The 20489-nt window shown below is 32.1% G+C and overlaps 3 protein-coding genes across 8 annotated transcripts; 2 read left to right on the forward strand and 1 right to left on the reverse strand.

The window, feature by feature from the left end:
* Positions 1-195: 195 nt before the first annotated feature.
* LOC139111108 (transcriptional regulator ATRX homolog) lies at positions 196-11680 on the forward strand. The gene is made up of 21 exons (XM_070671220.1): positions 196-467; positions 702-859; positions 1567-1657; positions 2215-4422; positions 4985-5307; positions 5619-5740; positions 5972-6105; positions 6174-6419; positions 6502-6715; positions 6796-7202; positions 7338-7636; positions 7725-8019; positions 8117-8409; positions 8595-8748; positions 8832-9179; positions 9257-9557; positions 9623-9838; positions 9939-10049; positions 10153-10215; positions 10324-10500; positions 10591-11680. Exons 3-21 carry the CDS (start codon positions 1641-1643, stop codon positions 10693-10695), a joined length of 6033 nt encoding a protein of 2010 aa, XP_070527321.1. The 5' UTR covers positions 196-467; positions 702-859; positions 1567-1640; the 3' UTR covers positions 10696-11680.
* Positions 11215-13897, reverse strand: Ids (iduronate 2-sulfatase). 2 transcript variants are annotated; one of them, XM_070671223.1, is made up of 8 exons: positions 13570-13893; positions 13289-13466; positions 13090-13220; positions 12843-13014; positions 12522-12671; positions 12296-12433; positions 11677-12218; positions 11215-11568 (listed from the first exon to the last, which is right to left on the reverse strand). In XM_070671223.1, the coding sequence occupies exons 1-8, from the start codon at positions 13786-13788 to the stop codon at positions 11215-11217; spliced, it is 1884 nt and encodes a 627-aa protein (XP_070527324.1). In that variant the 5' UTR covers positions 13789-13893. The 2 variants fall into 2 exon arrangements, with proteins under 2 accessions (XP_070527324.1, XP_070527323.1); XM_070671222.1 differs by having other exon boundaries at positions 12843-13220; positions 13570-13897.
* Positions 13501-17183, forward strand: Zuc (Mitochondrial cardiolipin hydrolase zuc). 5 transcript variants are annotated; one of them, XM_070671231.1, is made up of 4 exons: positions 13501-13625; positions 14637-14954; positions 15088-15272; positions 15402-17183. In XM_070671231.1, the coding sequence occupies exons 2-4, from the start codon at positions 14680-14682 to the stop codon at positions 15632-15634; spliced, it is 693 nt and encodes a 230-aa protein (XP_070527332.1). In that variant the 5' UTR covers positions 13501-13625; positions 14637-14679; the 3' UTR covers positions 15635-17183. The 5 variants fall into 5 exon arrangements, with proteins under 5 accessions (XP_070527332.1, XP_070527328.1, XP_070527327.1 ...); XM_070671227.1 differs by lacking the exon at positions 13501-13625 and adding an exon at positions 14086-14254; XM_070671226.1 differs by lacking the exon at positions 13501-13625 and adding an exon at positions 14276-14460.
* Positions 17184-20489: the final 3306 nt, after the last annotated feature.

Raw genomic sequence — 20489 nt, forward strand, 5'->3', positions numbered from 1 at the left:
GACTCGGCCTCGGCCACGGTGATCCGCGACTTTGATTGAATAGATTCATATTCCGCGCTTTGGTTGGTCCCCAAGAGCCAATCGAAGCAGTGGAGTGCGGTCTTGTTTTTAATGTAACAGTTCCAAAGCCAGTTCGTGTTTGTGCTGTCTTCGTGTTACTCATCCGGTGTCCTTCCTTCCTACTCTCTTACGTTTATGTTCTCGCTGAACAGTGTATAGATTAACAGGGATGCTCCTGACTGTGAATGTGTAGCGTTCTTTTAAACCTTGACCCAAAAAAAGTGCGTAAATATTCGTTAAAACCGTTTAAGACTATCGTTGAACTTGCGAACAACTAATTGAAGAACAATAAATAACCATTCACTATCGACTGTAATACGGTTAATTGATTTATAATCACGAGTTTTTTTTTTCTTTTTTTTTAACTCTATATCGTTGCTATTCGCATCGTGATCATGCCGTGCAAGGTAAAGCATTGGCTAGGTTCAGCAGAAAAAGCAGCTTTGCAACTATTACGAAAATGGTGAACCTAATGGGGCGTATGCTCCTAAATTCTACCAAAATTAAAAAATTACTTCAACCACAGTCATCATTTTTACGACAGTTGCAAAGCTTTTTTTTCTGCTGAACCTAACCATCGTTACTAATGTAAATAACGGTTTAATATTTAAAAATATTAATTAACATCATTAATTTTACAGGAACTTATTGTGTAATATAGAACGTTATTGAACGAACGGCAGTAACAGCGTTTTTGGCGTCACAATTAGTACATTTCGTTCACGTTTTCTTTCGGATTATTTTTCAGAAAATAAAACAACAAGACACGAACTTGCTTACTACCGAATACATTTTTATGGTATGTTAATTCTGCCATATAATTTACAATTTATATATACATATATATATATATATATATATATATACATATATATATATATATATGTATATATACAGGGTGTTTTAGCATTGGTGCAACAATGCCTGTGGAGTGATAGATTTTTATAAACTAAACATAAAAGTCATGTACCATTTTGCGTTTTTTTAAATTATAGTCAAGATATAATTTTTTTTTAATTTATTTTTTATATATAATAATATCTTGATTATGATTTAAAAAAATGCAAAATGGTACAAAACTTTTATATTTAGTTTATCAAGATCTATCACACTCCACAAGCATTGTCACACCAACACCCTGGAACACCCTGTATGTATATATGTATATGTATATAAAGATATATATATATATATATATATATATATATATATATATATATATATGTATTTATTTTTGTATTATATATATTGTGCAACTTTAAATTATTATGGATATAACAATCCTTATGAATAAATTTAAAACTACAAACTGTTAATTTGTTAACTATAATTTTTTGTAAATCATGGTTTGGATGTTAATACCTTTTTTACTATCTATTACACTTTTAATAATTAAAAATTTAATTTTAATTTAGATATTAGAATTATTAATAATGATAAGTAAATATTTTATGTACATCTAGAAGTGTATAAGAAAGAATATAAGTTTTTTTTTTTTTAATACAGAAAATCAAGATTGGAATTGTCTTATGTATAATTCTAAATAACTTTGGAATTTGAGAACTATATGCACAGCTGTAATGGATATTGTTCCTAAGTAAGTATAATTTAACATGCATATTGCTTATGTAATTTTTTTAACTATAATATACTTATTTCTTTTTAATATATGTATACATCCATATGTTTCTTGAATTTCTTATATATTTTTTAATAATATGTATATGCATAAAACATAGATAACTAATTGCTATTTTTGTTACTACAACATAGTAAAACTTTTACATGTATTTTTTTTGTTTGTTTTTTTATTTTTTTTATTTTTGGGTAATTTTCTTAGAGATAAATTTGCATGCTTGATTAAATTATGCAGCGTACATTATTTTATAATTTAATGTCATTAATACTGTTAGTCCGTTCTGTTATAATATTATTTAATAAAAGAAGAAAGTTTTACATAAACAAGACCGTGCAAAAGCGAAGAACAAAATAGAATATATCGCGTTTCTAGCAGGACAGGACTGGCTGACAGATAAATGTTCGAGAATAAACAAGTTAAAGAAGAATATGGAAGATATGCATGTATACACGATACTTTGAATATGTTTGGAAAAAAAGAAGATGTATACATATGGAATGGATCTTCTGTTTCAGAAAGAGAAGCCTCAAGATTAATAAACGTATATTACCATCTCAAAGACAACAAATATTGAAATTTAAACAAATGCAAAAATCTCTGGTAGTGTTGTGTGATAAAGAAGACGGTAATAATTCTGCTGAAACCTCATTTGTTTCTACAAGAAACAAGCAACAAATAGACAAGAGTGTAAAGCGCATTAATTCTGATAGCGAAAGTGATGAAAGCGGCACAAATAAGGCGTTGAGCACATCCAAGAAGACTTCAAAAAATACCTCATTACGAAATGTAAAAACGAATAATCGTAACGTAAAGTCAAAAAATAAAATAGAATCGTTTTGTAACTCGACTAGTGAATCAGAAGATGAAAAATGCGACGAACAAGATAGAAAGAAAAATCGGGTAATGTCACACAATAATAACGATCAACAAAAAAGCCGTAAATCCTCGAAGAGATTACAGCTTTCTGATACACCGCTAGATAATTCAGATAATAGTTCGAGTAAAGAATTTCAAACGATAAAACTTCAAAAAGTACGTCGCAATAGATACTCAAAGAGGCAGTTGGCAGACTTAGAAATAGATCATACTAAGTCGCCCATCGTGAAAAACTCTAAAAACAATTATAGCGAAAAACATATTGACGAACAATCCAATTTCACTTTTAATGAATTAATAGATATTTCAAAAGACTGCAAGAAAATATGTTCAGACTTTCAAATGCATTTCGAAACAATAGAGCAGTTGTACAGCAAAAAAGATAAAGAGCAATTTGCACTAAAATTTACAGAAGCAATGACTAAGTTGATGACTAAGTTGGAGCAAAAGCAAAAAAAATTACCTATTTCTAACAAGAAAAAAAATTCTGTTGCAAATAATGTAAGTAGCGATGATGAAGAATCTTCAGAAAAATGTGAAAAGCGTATGACGGATGAGAATAAATCCAGTAACAAGCGATATGAAAATAAGGCCGTGTCTGAATGCGATAGCGATGAAATATTTTCAGCAAACGAAATGGAAAAATTAGAAAATGAAATACCAGTAACCCAACGCAAACCAGATAAATCCAGAATAGAAAATAGTGTAAATAACGATGGAAGTGACACCGATAGCGAAGATAGAACATCAATGCAAGATAAGTCGAAAAGTACGAGTGATTTGGATATACAAGATGATTTGACTTCTTCCCCTGTATTAAGTGTTCCAAAAGAAAAAAAGACTAGCATAGAACGATTAAATAAAAAGAAATTATTTTCAAACTCAATGAAAACTAAAATTGAAGCATCTCCTGGAAGAAATCACTGCAAGACATTAGAAGATATTGAAGGCAATCAATCGAATATAGAAACTGTAATTGATGAGTCAATGGATTTGTTTGATACATCTTTAGAGGATACACAAGAGAATAAACAAGAAGTAGAAGAAGAAGAGGAAAATTTATCAAATCAAGATAAGCAAAAAAGAATAGAATCTCCAATTATAAAAAATAAGTCTACGAAAAAATCTCAGAACACGAACATTAATAAGCATAAATCTCTTGATGAAGAAGAGATATTAGCAAAAGAAGCTCTGCTGGCAACTGATTCTGATGTGTCTGACATAATACCGCTCGAAGAAAACGTAGCTAAACTAACTGAAAATTTTGTTGCAAATAATACTAATCCAATTAAAAAGCAAAACAAAAACGTCAACGATTCTAATAGTATCAATGACGAAACTGAACTGAAAAATGATAATGATCAATTAAAAAAGAACTGTAAAAAAATAAGCTCTTTAGATGAGAATGCCGAAATAGAAAGAGCCTCCAAAAAAGCTCTTTTGGAATCAAATTCAGACGATTCAACATCTTCTTCGGAGTTAGAGTTGGAGAAACCTTCGGACAAAAAGTCTGAATCAGGTTCTTCTACAAAAAATATCAAAGCGAAATTATCACTCCTGGCATCTTCTAGTGAATCTTCCAGTTCTGAAATAACCGTGTCCGAAATGGCAAATGTCTCTCCGAACATGAAACGTATTCATCAGTCTGACAGTGATATAAATTCTACAGATTCCAAAGTAAAGAAGAAGAAACTTGATCTAAGTAAAAATATTTACTACAAAAAAGATAAAAAATTAAGAATGTTCTGCAAAGTTCACGTAACGCGATTAAATGCAAACGATCTTAAGCGATATTTACATGCGTTAAATACGTCAAGAAAATATTTGGAACATAAGCAACTTGAAAGGTATCAACAATTTTCTGTAAAACCTGCATTTGTCGTCTTGAATTATTTAACGAAGAAAATCTAAAGCTTGCTATTTACTTTAAAATACGAACAATAAAAAAGTAATTGAGTAAATTTTTTATAAAAAATAGAAATGTATTCCCAAAAACTAAAATTTTTTCAAGAAAAAAAAAAATTAATGAATTCACATTAATTTTAATAATTAATGAGTTCACATTTTACAGCGTATATTTCAGTTTTCGCGAATACATTTCTGTTTGATTGTGAAAAATATACTTGATTATTTTTTTTATTGTCTTTCATATTTATTAAGTATAATTATTACAAGCTTTTTATATTACATATACCTATATATAAACAATATTTACAGTTTCTGCAACGTATATTTCGATATATTAAAAAATATATCAAGTTTACGAGAGTAATCTTATTTCGAAATAAATGTCATATGGAGTGACAGAAATGACATGTTTTGATCCAATAAATTTTTGAAAGTTACAAATTTAATTTATGTACTAGTTGGTTATTATTCAATGTACCTTATTTCCATTATCCTTTACAGCCTTATCAACCTGGATAATCTTGAAAAGAAACACAAGAAAAGTACAAAGGAAAGTTCTGATTCATTGACGGATGATGATTCGTCCTCAAATATTTTAACAAACCCTAATAAGCGAAAGGAAAAGCCGAAAGACAAAGTGGAATCTTTGATGGATCACTTAGAGAAAATAGAGAATGGCAATATCTCGACAATTATAAATACTGATTCTGATAATGAATCAAATCATTCAATAAGTAAAATAGACGACCCGCTTATATCTAATGAAGCTCTAATATCAGAGGCAAATGAAATTGCGAAAGAAAATCTATTAAACTCATCTGATGGTAAGCAATTTGATATTAATAAGCAATTAAAAATATAATTATGCATGAAACTTGGATTAAAAAGTATAAGACACAACTTTTTCCCGATGTAGCATACATATTTTAAATTTAAGTTTTTGCAATTTATTAATTAAAAATTTTTATAATAATGAAATTTGATTTTCAATGTTTGTAATTAAGTTAATAACGCTCATAAACTTTGTGACTTTATGTGTCTATATATTTTTTAAGTTTTAACATTAAAATTAATTTAATATTATTAATATTTACTTTAAATTTATTAACAAATGTTATATAATATTTAATTTTAGAAAACGAAGTAATGGCGAATAGCGATGATAATAGTGACGATCAAGATAAAATAGAAAATAAAAAGAAGTCCGAAAAGAAGTCTGAAGAAAAATCTGAAGAAAAAACTTTAGAACAAGATAATGTGAGTATCTTCTAATTATTTAATAACAGATATTAATAGATGCAACAGGAGAGCAATTGAATTAATTTAGAGAGTAAAGGATAATTAGTTAATAATGAAATTATTGATTAGTATAGAAACATTTTTTAATTATTATTTATTATATATCATAAATTTGCTATATCTCCGTTATATATGATTAATTTGTAAGAAATATAATTCCTTTATTTTTATGTGGCTGAAATGTTTTAGAACAAGAAAGATAAAAGCGATTGGAGACAAGACAAAATATTGACAATGAAATTGTCCTCTGACACCGATTCCGAGGCTGAGAAAAAGTTCGATAAAAAACAAGAAAAGATTGCCAATAAATTGAAAGAAAATAAGTAAATAACTTGCCTCATTTTATCTTATTTTAGAAATTATATAATTTTATATACATAATTCTTTGCAGCACCGATTCTGACAATAAAGAAAAACCGGTAAGATCTAAGAAGAAAAAGGTCGGGCGAAGAATTATAGATTCAGATTCAGATAACAAAATAACAGATTTGGATTCCGATAATGATGGTAAATCTTCAAGTGCCAATCAAAGTTCAAGCGATTTAGAGTCTGATTTAAAAAAGAAAAGGGATAAACGGAAGAAACGCAAATCCGATAATAGTCACTCGTCAGACACAAGTTCAGTCACCGAAATAAAGTAAGTTGATATGTATTACATTTGTTTTCTGGTTTTTCTTGCATACATGTTTATAAATTTTATAATATTATATGACTTACAGGTCAAAACCGAAACGAAAGCGGATCAAGAAAATGGCATCTGACAGTGATAGCAGTGATGTGGAGGAATTGAAAAATTCACAAGAGTCTTCATTCGGTAAAGGTCGGAAGAATATACGAAAAGTTTTGAAGGATAAACAAGTAGCGGAAGATACGAAACAAGCCGCTAAGGAAGAAGAAGAGAGACTTAAACGTATCGCTGAACGTCAAGCTGTGGTATGTTCTGCATTCGTATTATCAATTTCTATTTATTACTAACATATTTATTATATGTAAATACTTTTTTTTTATCGCAGTACAACGAGATGTATGAAGTGAGACTCGCTGGCGAAGAAAAAGTAGAGAAGCTCGTTTTAGACTTTGATCCGGAAACGAAGAAAGAACTTGTTACTGTGCACCCAGAATTGGTCAAATGTTTAAAACCACATCAAGCACAAGGCATTAAATTTATGTGGGATGCTTGTTTCGAGTCTCTAGAAAGAGCGAAAAATACATCTGGATCTGGATGTATAATCGCACATTGCATGGGCTTGGGTAAGACGTTACAGGTGATCACTCTAACGCACACGCTTCTTACTCACGAAGAGATTAATATTAAGACGGTACTGATAGTTTGTCCGCTAAGCACGGTACTTAATTGGCGAAATGAGTACAATACGTGGCTAAAAGATTTGGATGATTTTGAAGTGTACGAATTGACAAAGTGAGTATATTTGTTACTTAACATTTATAACAATTGTTTTACATTATATTATTTTATTATTTCTAATTTTGGCCAAAAAAGGAAACACGATTTTATCAGAATTTTTATATTATTTCAATAAAAATGCATTTTCAGATTTAAAAAGAATTTTGAAAGGAAATGGCAATTGCAAAGATGGCGAAAAACTGGCGGTGTGATGATTATTGGCTATGAAATGTTCCGTAATCTTAGCGGTCCGAAAAAAAATATGCGAAAAGGCATAAAAGAAGTAATAATAGAATGTTTGGTTGATCCGGGCGCTGATCTTATTGTCTGTGACGAAGGCCATTTATTAAAGAATGAAGATACCGCGTTAAGTAAAAGCATGAGAAACGTAAAAACGCGGAGACGCATAGTGCTTACTGGAACACCATTACAGAATAATTTAACAGAATGTAAGTATTTTATAAAAATCTTTTCGTGTGTACGTAATCTTATATTTTTTAATGGTTTTTATTTAGAATAATTATTGTTATTACGCAGATCACTGCATGGTGCAGTTTGTGAAACCAAATCTGTTAGGTACGAAGAAAGAATTTTTAAACAGATTTGTAAATCCTATAACAAATGGTCAATTTGATGATTCTACTGCTTACGACGTTAAATTAATGAAAAAACGTGCACATGTCTTACACAAAATGTTAGAAGGGAGTGTACAGAGGTTTGATTATTCTGTGCTTACACCTTTTTTACCGCCGAAACAAGAATATGTTATTTTTGTTAGGCTAACAGATGCACAAATTAAAATGTATCATTATTACCTGGCAAATCTTGCTAAGTGAGGTTTTTATAATACTTTTATTCTCTTTTCTTTTAAGTAATGTAAAATGCAACTACTAAATTTAATTTTTTTTTTTTTTTTTTATGTTTTGCAGGCGTCTTTTTTGTCAAAGGGGAACTCTCTTTCCGGATTTTCAAGCGTTACAAAGGATTTGGACACATCCTGTAGTCGTCCGTCTAAACGCAGAAAAATTAGAAAGAGCGAATGAGAAAAAGGAACTTAGTGAATCGGAGGGTTCATTAAAAGATTTTATCAATGACGATAGTTCCGATGTAGAAACTATCACCAGTAGTAGCAATTCAAATAGTGACAGTGACGTTCAAGAGATCGATGATAAAAACGATAAGCCAAGCGTTTCTAAACGTAAAACAAGAAATAATCCTGGTGGTAAGATTCTACTTAAATCAATAATATATCGCTGCAATTTCGCACGCTAAATGCGCACACATCTAGCCACGCTCGATTACTCTCCGCTCCGGCTATCGCGCCCGCGATAAATTAATAAATATAAAGATATATAATATTAGTAGAATAAAAATAAGATATTAATAGATATTAAATTAATTTTTAAGATGAGGAAGAAAGCCCCTCACCTACAGGTGCAACAGAATCAGAGTGGTGGTTGCAGTTTGTGCAACCCGAAGACTATGATGATTTACGAGCGTCTTCTAAATTGTTAATCCTCTTTGGAATTCTAAAAGAAAGTGAACAAATTGGCGATAAAGTGTATGTATCTTGCATCTAATTCTTTGATAAATAACGTTTACATCGTTAGACTAGTTTTTACATTATTGATTATTATTTGACAGGCTCGTATTCTCACAATCTTTGTATTCTCTCTCTTTAATTGAGGATTTTCTAAAAAGAATAGACGACCAAACTCAGAACGGTGAACCCTGTGAGACTCTCGATAATCATACTGGCAGTTGGTCTTTAGGACTCGATTATTTTCGACTTGACGGTCAAACTTCGCCTGAGAATCGAAACATATGGTGTAAAATATTTAACAGACCCACTAACACGAGAGCGAGATTGTTCCTCATATCCACACGCGCTGGAGGACTAGGAATTAATTTAACTGCAGCAAACAGAGTGATTATATTCGACGCCAGTTGGAATCCTTCTCACGACGTACAAAGTATATTTCGGATATTCAGGTATTTTTTTTATTTCGCGTCTTCCATTCTTTAATCTTTTATTTTATAATTATTTATTTTGAATATTTAATCGTCAGGTTTGGACAAAAAAAACCGTGCTACGTATATCGATTACTTGCCGCGGGAACAATGGAGGAAAAAATTTACAATCGCCAAGTTACGAAACTTTCGCTTTCGTGTCGCGTTGTGGACGAGCAACAGATTGAACGTCATTATAGTAATCAAAATCTCAATGAGTTGTACACATTCGAAGGATATAACGATAAAGACAAGCCTACGTTAAATTTACCGAAAGATAGACTGCTGGCGGAGATATTTCTCAAGTACAAGGATGTCGTGGAAAGTTATCACGAACATGATTCTTTATTGGAGAACAAGGTTAGCATTTGTTCATATAAAAAGTATATTTGTATATTCTATGTCAAATAATTTGTATTTAACAGGCTGAAGAAGAATTGGATGAAGAAGAACGTAAGCAAGCCTGGTTAGAATATGAAGAGGAAAAGAAAGGAAAACCGATGATAAATCCAATGGCGAATATGGTTTATCAAAATAATATGTATCTGCAACAACAAATGATGATGAATACCATGCAACCTAACATGATGGCTCCTTTGCAATTAGACGTTGATAATCTTCAACACTATATTCGGCAAGATGTAAGCATTTAACACTATTATTTTTAAAAATACACATGCGTGTTTGTGTGTTAAATAATTGCTGAAGCCTACAAGTTATTTATAATCTTTTATGATTTAGTATCCTAATGCGACACCAGAGCAGCAGAAAATAATGGCTAATAAAGTCATAATGGATATGTATAATTATTGGGAAAAGCAAGCTACATTATATCCTTCCACAGTTACAGCGGTAATAATCTATTTTGTCTATTTTTTAATAATATAAATATAATTAATATTTAAGATTAATTAAGTTTTAATTAAAAATTCCTAATATGTTATAAAATTTCCAGCCAAGATCGCAAGTTTCAAATTTTCAACAAAATCCACAAGTTTCAACCAGTAGCAATTTACACGTAATAAATATATATATATATATATATATCTATATTTATATATGTAATATATATTCAATAGTATATTTACTTAAAATACTAATTAATTATTTGTTTGTATTTTTGTAGCAATCAGCCTCACAGTTGAATCAATTGCTTTTGACGAAACCGAATTATATGAACGTAAATAAAACTGTGCAACCAAGCGGTGTGCAAATGGGAGACGTAGTTCTAAATACATTTGCGAAAAATCTTCCAGTAATTAACGATACAAGCAAAAATACGACTACGGACCAAGACATACAGGTTGCATACACTTGCTATCGTATTAATTTGTTAAATATTTTCTGTACGTGTATATGAGATATTTATGAATATATTAATTTAAATTTGCAGATAATTCCTACGACAAGTAATACAGGTGTAACGCGCCAGAGTGGAATCAGTAGCGCACAAGTAACCCCACAACCAATCGATAAAAGTAAAATGCAAGAGGAGTAAGCTTCGTACATGAATATTTTATACGAACTTTTTTGCGTAATAGTATTATCGATAGATCTATATAAATTTCGGTTACTTAAAATGTAAGAAAAAAAAATATCGTATACGAAGATATTTAGACTTCTTGTGTAACAGACAATTTATTAATATGTGTTAAGATATGTGTGCGAACGAGTTGCGCGAGTATACTTCAAACATTTTACTATACAATGCATGTAATACAAGACTAAATGCATTTGCGATAATGCGTACGCCAAGAATAGAATCTGTGTAGTCTATCGTTATCGTCACATAGTGAAGTTTTTATATTTGCAATTAGACTGCTTATTTTCTGTATTAGTAATTATATCATTAGTAATGTATCATTAATAGTTTTATTAGTACCTATTTGTCAAACTTTTTTTTTTACAAAATTAATAATAATTTATTGCTTGTAAATAGAAAAATTTAAAAAAAAAAAAAAAAAAGAGGTAAAATATTGGATGTTGCTTATTCATATTACGTTTTTTATATACAGTATCAATATACGTTATAAGCTTGAAAAGTTGGAAGTGCATTTCTCCATCCGGCTTTGAGCAATGCTCTAAGATATTCTTTTGTCTTTAAGATCTTCGATAAAGCCGCTATATTCCAATTTTCTGTTCTATCAGTTCTATGATCGTATAATTCTTCCGCAATAATAATGTTCCAATTTGGTTCGTATGTCGTATGTGCGAATGGTACCCAAGCAGTGTAACGATAATTATTTGTCTTTAAAGTATAGCCCATTATATTTATTTCTTTCAAACGAGGCTTATCACTGTTGGGATGAAAGGTGGGTTGAATACTTGGTCTTGGATACTGACTAAATGCCGCTTTTTTCCAAGGAATTTTCTGAATATTTCCAAATTTATAAGAGATATGAATTTATATAAAAATAAATTTTTGTTTTGTATAAAATGTTTGTATAATTAATAATGCAATAAAAAAATTATGCCTTACCTGACATTCCAAGGTATTTTTTATAAGCGGTAAAAGTGTGATACCTTCGCTACAAGAATTAGACATTTCTTTTTGTATAAACATTTTTTTCGAACCTGATCGATTGTGATTTGTATCGTTAATTTGACATATCGGTATAGGGACATTCGCGAGATCTGCGATTGTCGGAAATATATCTACAAGCTCCACAATAGCGTTTGTAAATCTACACTGCTTTTTTAAATGTAACGCACTGTTCGTCATAGATTTATTAAGCCCTCGTTGAATATATACTCTCGAGGAAGCTTCTTTGTATTTCTTTACGTATTCTGTACTTGTATTCGAAACGATCTCTTCGTCATTTAATATTATATATTTCGAAATTAGTTTATTTCCTGATATACCATTGTTTCTAATCTGCGCATTATATGTCATATGATCTGTAGCGTTATAATTATCGATATCACTTGTAATCTTTGGAATTGATATTATCAAAGGTACGTGCACAGCAACGTCAAAGTTGCTATATTTAGACCAAACAGCGTGTTCTCCAAGTGCCCAACCTGTATGTTTAACATCAAATTATAATAATGCAACATAGGCAATTATATGCATATTTTATTTCATTGATTTAATGTACCGTGATCGGATGTTAAGATTATGATAGTATTTTCTCGAATCATTGAGACCTGTAGCTGATGCATAAGTTTGCCAATCATATTGTCTATGTAAGAAACGGCTGCGTAATACGATTGAATAATTTCCTTAGCAAACTTGTCTAAAAATAGTAATTACGATAAATAATATAAAGCAACCTATACATTACGTTTGAATATGGAATTAAATATATCAATTGTGGAATATACCTGGGATTTTTTCCCATGGAAATTTTAATTTTAACCCGGCTACGTCTTTTCGCCATCGGAGATCGGTCCAAGGATTATAAGCAACATTGCTTACATTTTTTGGCCACCGGTACGGTTTGGGCATTTTAAACTTTTGTATAGGATGATATTCTGCATCATATTCACAACGCAATTTTTATATTATTTACCTGCTTTCTGTTTTTTTTTTTTTTTTTACCATTATAAAAGAATTGAATTACTAAAACGATCAAGATTGCTATTTTCTTTTAACGTTATTTTTTGTAAGAAAAACGTATTTAATTTTAGAAACTGAAACTATACTTAAATAGCGTTCGGGAAACTTGAATGGTACGTGAGGTTTCTGAAAACCAACGGCCAAAAAGAAGGGTTTGGAGTCTTTTTTGTGTTCACGTATGAATCTTCTCGCCTCTCGCAATGTTTCGAAATCGGGTAATGTTTTATTCGGCATAGTCGAGACGCGTACTGGACATATCTGTAAATACGATGTATGAAATGTGCATTCTATGGTCTGTAACGTATATAACGAGGGAATCATATTATATGTTACGAGATTTGTTGCTGCCTCTGATTGCGAGTGCATCCTGCACACTGGAGCGTTTTTATACCTATCTGTATACGGATGAAAAGGCTTCTCAGTCCATGAATAAGGACTATCGTCAGATTTATTCGAACTTATACCTGCAGGAAACATTTGCTTATCAGATATCAATGATTGGGTAATTTACATTGGCATGTAGTTTTTCTACCTGGATGAAACACCTTTCCTACAGACATTGTAGTATATCCGTTGTTTTTCAAGTGCTCTGGTAATGTTGTATAATTGCCCGCCACGTCGCGCCAATAACTATAAAAATCATAAAGCCGAAGGGTGTCCGGTCTTCTGCTTGTAAGAAAAGAGTTTCTACTTGGAGCGCATAAAGCTTGCTGCAAAACAGCAGGTTATTCACGAGATTTACATACACCTGAACGAGAAAGGAGAGACGCTTGGAAGTGAAAAAATCGCAATTATTTTACTAGGAATAAAGACCTGTGCAAATGCCTCAGTAAAAACAATACTACGCTCTGCCAAGGCATCTATATTCGGTGTGTATGCATTGACGTCGCCGTAGCATCCCAAAGTAGTCCTAAGATCGTCGGCGATAATCAACAAGATGTTTGGACGTGTAATCGCGGTGACGGCAACGATTGTAGCGTTATATATTAGCGCACTTGTAACGAAATTAGAACGGGTCACGACGAACATCATATAATTGCTGATACGCGCAGTTTGAGGAGAAATAATTACATTCGTTAGAACGCGTTCTTCGTTTATTTGAGGCTACATCATTTCTGGAGGCAGAGAGCCCAATCTCGGAATCGCTTTCATGCATACAAATAGAGGCTCGTCCGTGTGAAGCCAGCGCTTCGGCTGCCGTCGGATAAAAGAAAAGGCCAGAGCTATACACTTGTCTGTCCTATTCTTTCGCGACGTCGCCGGCAGTTATCGCAGAAACGGTAAAATAAAAAGAATTTGTAATGTAATTTTATAATTTAATAATGTCTGACTTGACATTATTATTGCGTGATATATATGCGTGAAAGCGATTCCGAGTTGGGCTCTCTGACAAGAATATGTTTGTATGCAATATATATATTAACACACGTCCAACTATTCTCTGGTTGGTTGCTCTCAAAAGGATGGCGAATGCGCAAAACGCATGACACGAGTCGAGGTAATTATACAGATGGCGATGTTGACGGAAGCAAAACCGAGCAAAGCGATACTACACGACAAGCCGGCTATTACATACATACATACATACTCTTTTTTTTTTTTATTTATATTATATTTTTGGTAATTGTGAAAGAGACGGGCTTGTTCTCCGATGTCCGTGACAATTTGCTTACATATTTGTTTTATACAGGTCAAAAACTACACGTAGGTAAACTTTCTTGGACATTGGAGAACAAGTCTGGCTGTTTCACAATTATCTAAATTTTTTTTTCATATTAATTTCTTAAACAAAAGTTCAATCATGTATAAATTTGTAGTATTGTATTAAAATGTGAAATCCTCAATCTAAATAAACTTAAATATTAACGTTGCTTTTTCAGAGATTTTCAAAGATTTTCAAGAAGCTCGATTCAAGTTCTAACAATGATGAAAACAGTTACCATTGTAATAACTTCTGGTATTCTTGTGACAGAAGTAGTGTGGCAGTTATACAAAGTGTACATATCTCGGTATCGAAAGGAAGCAATTAATATGACCAATGGTTCTACAAATGGCTCTACAAAACAAATCTATAAAAATACAGAAACAAAACTCTATGATGTCATGTTCTTTTCAAAGGATTCCAATTTATGTCGGTCACATTTAGGCTTAAAACTTACACCATGTATGAAGTTGAATTGTGCAGTAAGATATGTGAGGTAATTTTTTTTTTTATGTGATATAAAATAAAGCAAAGCAAGGTTATTTATTTGTTTCTTATAACTTAATGCATTGATAGAGAATGTGCTAATACAATTTTTTTAACTATTACTATATTTGAAACATTTACAGGAGGCTCATACAATATTTGGATTCTGCAACTGATAGTTTGGATATATGTATGTATTTTTTTACATTCCCAGACTTGGCAAAGGCAGTTATAAATGCTAAACATAGAAATGTTGTTATAAGAATGATACTGGATGAGTCTATGACACAAAATGATAGAAGTCAAATAATTAATTTTTATAAAGAAGGTTTGTTGCAACAAGCATTTTGAAATAAGTATTCTTAAGCATGGAATTTAATAAACATTCTATATCTTGGAATTAAATAATGCAGCAACTTTGACAATAAATGATATAAGTATTTGCCTTGTTTTTCAGGTATTCAACCCGTGTCACAAAAGTTAGATATCTTGATGCATCATAAATTTGCTATCATTGATAATAAGATTTTGATATCGGGCAGTATAAATTGGACTAAGTCAGCATTCTTTGGGAATTTTGAGAATGTACTGGTTACAGATGAGGTAGCAATAGTAAAACCGTTTATATATGAATTTGAAAAGATGTGGACCATGTTCAGCAAAACTGCAAGCCCTGGTTTACACAATTGACATATATATTAATAGATTTTTTAAATTTATTCCAAACGTTAATTTAATTTAAACAAAAAAGGGAATAAACACTTTTATTTTTTTTACGAGATGTGTTAAAACAAAATTTATAATACACAAACTGATGTTTATAGAACAAGCAGTTTATAAAAGAATAATATGTTTTTGTGAAATTCTTCTTTAATTTTAATTAATAACTAAGATTAATGTTAAACGCAGAAGATTATATAGTTTGTCTGATCTGTTGCTTTTTTTTTGCATGTAAAGTTCATGAAGATAAAGAGACAAATGTGGTTGTGCAAATATTACTTATACATGTAAAATATTTAATTTATAATAAATGTTAAATACTGTCTTTTAAATGCTTCAAATACTCTTTAAATATCTTCTAGATTTTTATGTATGTACGAGCAGGGTTTGTTCTGAAAATGATTGATGCAAATACAAGATACTAATAGGAACTAATTCTCTAATCGGATGAATCTGTACTTTGGTGGATTAAGTTTGATGCGATAACATACACAGCGTGGGTGCACCAAAGGGAGTTGCCATGACGATTCTGACGTCATTATGGTACTGTCTCGTTGGTATTAAGGATAGCCTTTGTTTTTGCACAAATAAAGCTGCGCTTGTGATGCATATTGAAAAAAAATCAATTCTTTATACGTGACCATGAACTCTCAGGACCATGGCTGTTTCCAGTTATTCACAGCCGTATATAAAGAACCTCAAAGGATTAATAAAAATATAGATGTGCGTTATATAGCTTAGAAATTGCAAAATTAAATTTAATTAATTAATTAAATATTGCTTTATTTGAATTGGTCATGTTAATTTTAAAATTGATAAAAGAAATACTACGTAATATCGTAAATTATAAAAACGAAAAACTATCTCTGTGGTTTTCATCGTTGTTAAACGTTTAATGAGAAGTGTACGCAAAATTTGGCTGCGATGTAAAGTCTAAAAAAAAGCATTTAATTGCCCTAGCAAGTCTTAAATATTTCAAAATTTCTCGGCGAGTGCAAGTTCAGAAACGCAACCAATCAATGTGCTTCTTGCATCTGATTAGCGTATTCTCTTAAATCCAAAAATGTATGCCAATCAGACGCCAGACGTCCAATGGGACTCGCGGAGTATTACACGTCATTTTGGCTGCACTTGACAGTGCTGACACTTTTAGTTGCAACGGAACAACGGTTCAAAAAATGACGATGGGGCGGCTCCGCGAGTCTTTTTTGTGAATTTTATCCGTCGACAAGGTTACAACGGGCGTAGATTTTGGTCGAAAGTATCGATTTAAGTAACGCGAGTGCGAAAATATATTGGTTGTCGCGAATTTTCGTGAACTGGCTTCATCTCGTCGAACGCGATTGACGCTACGCCGGTACTCGCTTTGTTGGCTGTGCATTTTTAGGACTGACAATTAACTTCGAGTTAAATTCCGGTAAGAACAGAGTTCAACGCCAGAGACGTATGTTTTTATCTCATCTAAGGAATCTACAATCGACGACAAGGAATACACAAAATACCATTGAGTACGCCGGTAGAGAGACAGACACGCACGCACGCACGCACGCACGCACGCACGCACGCACGCACGCACGCACGCACGCACGCACGCACGCACGCACGCACGCACGCACGCACGCACGCACGCACGCACGCACGCACGCACGCACGCACGCACGCACGCACGCACGCACGCACGCACGCACGCACGCACGCACGCACGCACGCACGCACGCACGCACGCACGCACGCACGCACGCACGCACGCACGCACGCACGCACGCACGCACGCACGCACGCACGCACGCACGCACGCACGCACGCACGCACGCACGCACGCACGCACGCACGCACGCACGCACGCACGCACGCACGCACGCAGAGAGAGAGAGAGAGAGAGATATATATATATATATATCTCTACCTACCTCAACAGACTGTGGAGAACCTCTGAAGTCGCGTACAGTCGGTAATAAAGAAATACTATTATGCCTCCTGTCGACATTTATAGCAGTAGCAGGAATAATTTTTTATATTTTTTATCAATCGTAATCATTGCTTGTAATTGTTTTCTAAATTAAAATTTTGTTACAATTATTTTTTTTTGTGATTATTATGCTTAAAGTTATGTTTGAGTCAGATTAAAATTTATAGTGCCTTACATTTCCAGTAATTGCCAATATTTGTGAATATATTAATTAGTCTTTACATAAGCAATGTAATTATGTACTGTAAAATAATTGTTGATATTTACGTGAATAGTTTTTAGCAATGATTGCGATCGTTTTTTAATTAGCCGCTTGCAGATTAGAAGCAGGACGTCAATAGTAGTTAATACGGTTATTTCGATCGTGGAATTAATCGTGTATTTCAGTTAAAGATTTTATCGCGTCTTTTCATATAACAGTAATAATTGGCGATGATCACAATTATCTTTTCATTAATCGCAATGTATATTTGTAGCGGCGGTTTACATTAGAAAAATTAATTTAACACAGTTTACGATAATGATATAATATGCGCGCAAATTTTTTTTACTTTTTTTTTTAAGTTACCAATTAATTTTTTTTTTTTATATATAAAAAGTATTAAAGAAAGCAATGAGTTATACCGATGTAACGAGTATATTTATAGATTAAATACATTCGAAGTAGGTAATGCTACGATCGTCGTAACGTTTAAAATTATTTGTTCTATCGTAAGTTTTATTATTACGAACGTGAACGTTACCGAGGGGAATTGCTTGTTTAATTGATTGAAAATAAACATGGGGCAAAAATAAAAGCACGTGTAATGTCAGTAACGTTAAGAAAAAAAAAAAATCAAATGATTATCACGTTGTTTTAATAAATAATAAATTTTAATTAAAATTTTTTTTTTTTTTTTTTTAATGCTATTAGAGATAAATTGCGTTAGTGATTTTTTAAATACTGTAGTTCCACGTTTATTGCACGGACATTATTATATTGATGCCGCGAGCTTTCTCGTACCGGTATAAATATATAAAAAGTGCAATGATTTGTATGCGAAATACAGCGACGTAAATGAGAAGTGAAATTCAACAGTGCGTGAGTGCGAAAATTGTGTGAAATTGCGGGTAGATGGAACAATTTCATCTTAATCGTGTACGAGATAAAATGCAGTGCGGAAACTACCAGTCAATTGTATGGAAACATCCTATCACGCCAGGACGTGCTGCATTTGCGATGCCTTGGAGGTCTTCGGGAATGACGAGGGGATATTAGCGGAATCGGCAGCCTCCTATGGTTCATCAAGTCAAGGTAGGAAACTTTTCTTTCTTTTCAGGAGGCCTGCAGACTATGCACGAGCATTTGAACGTTATTAATGCATCTAATATATATATATATTTAAAAGTTAAAAATAATTACTTGCAACGTTTGTTTCATCGTAAAATATTATATTACTTAAAAAAAAAAAAAAAAAAAAAAATGTAATTCTTATTTTATAATGAACTACTTTATATTGATTTCGTAATTATATTGCAAACAAAATTGCAGAAATTATGGAATTTAAATTGCTAAACGCCCAAATGCAGTGTACTTGCGAGAGTTTCTCTGATTGGAAAATTAATGTGAAATCATAAAGATTATTTTGCTCGAATGCATGTTGTCGACGCTTCGTTTTACAATCATTGTAAACCGTTATTAATCTAATATTAGCTTCTACGTTTCAAGAGTGTGGGATTGTTTTCGCGAATAAACCCTGGAAAGTACTCTCGCGACTGCGATTTATTTGATTGTTTATCGAGGTTTCGTTTCTATTTGTCCGCTCTCCTGCGGACGAACGATTTTAGAGGTCGATTCGTACCACGCTATGGCCAGAAAGAGTTAGACGAAAGTATAAACGTAATTGTGCCAAAGGATTCTGAACATTCGCCAGGTGTCATAAAAGCTGAGACTTATTGCCTGCGACAAGCTATGAATTTTCTCACGTTATGCTTGGATAAAAGAATTTTTGTCGCGCGGTAGCAGAAAAATAATTAAAATAACATTATAATTATGCGTGAAAAAGAAATTCTTTCCTTCGATCATCATATATCAAATTTTAATACGGTAATCGGCGAAAAATCTTTTATCGTTAAATAGTATTATTATCATGTCGCGCGGCACGCCAAGTGTTTATTAAATATAATTCTTAGTCACGTTGAAACTTTACATATGCGTGTTCATGCGAAATTAATCCTTTGATGAGGGCTGATAATTCTAAAGTACCGCACGCACACATGTGCGCTCGTGAGCTTAATTCTGTAACATGTAGTTAGCCGTATTGATTGCCTATTTTTAGATACACCGACGGCAACCCTCCCGTCATCAAATATTAACCCCTGGCCCGAAATAGATTTGCGCCCCGTCGGCTATACTTGTTATCGTGAAAAGATATTACTTGTTATTTTTGGTAGAGACAAAGAAGAAAGAAAAATTTCGTTCAATCAATTGCAACGAGATATTCTTGTTTCTCGTTTCGTCGCTCGCGATATGTCGGGATTATTTTATTGCTACGTCATAATAATTTAATTTAATGAGAAGCTGTATAGATACATACATACATACTTTTTTTTTTTTTTTTTTTTAAATAAAAGGAGGTTTTATGAAACTTAATTTTTTTTTAATATATAAAAGTATATGCTATTTAAAATTATACGTATTTATGAGATATATATATTTTAATAATTGCAAATTTAAAATCGGCCCGAGTGGATATTTTAATTTAGGCACGAATTAAGAAAACCAGTTTCTTTTTGAGAGATTAAAGGTTTATGTGTCGATGTCTGTTTGCGTCCATCTAATAACGGGAGACGTCTCGCGTGTCCCAGCGCGCAATC

Source organism: Cardiocondyla obscurior, linkage group LG22 (assembly GCF_019399895.1).
Source record: "Cardiocondyla obscurior isolate alpha-2009 linkage group LG22, Cobs3.1, whole genome shotgun sequence".
Lineage (NCBI taxonomy): Eukaryota > Metazoa > Arthropoda > Insecta > Hymenoptera > Formicidae > Cardiocondyla > Cardiocondyla obscurior.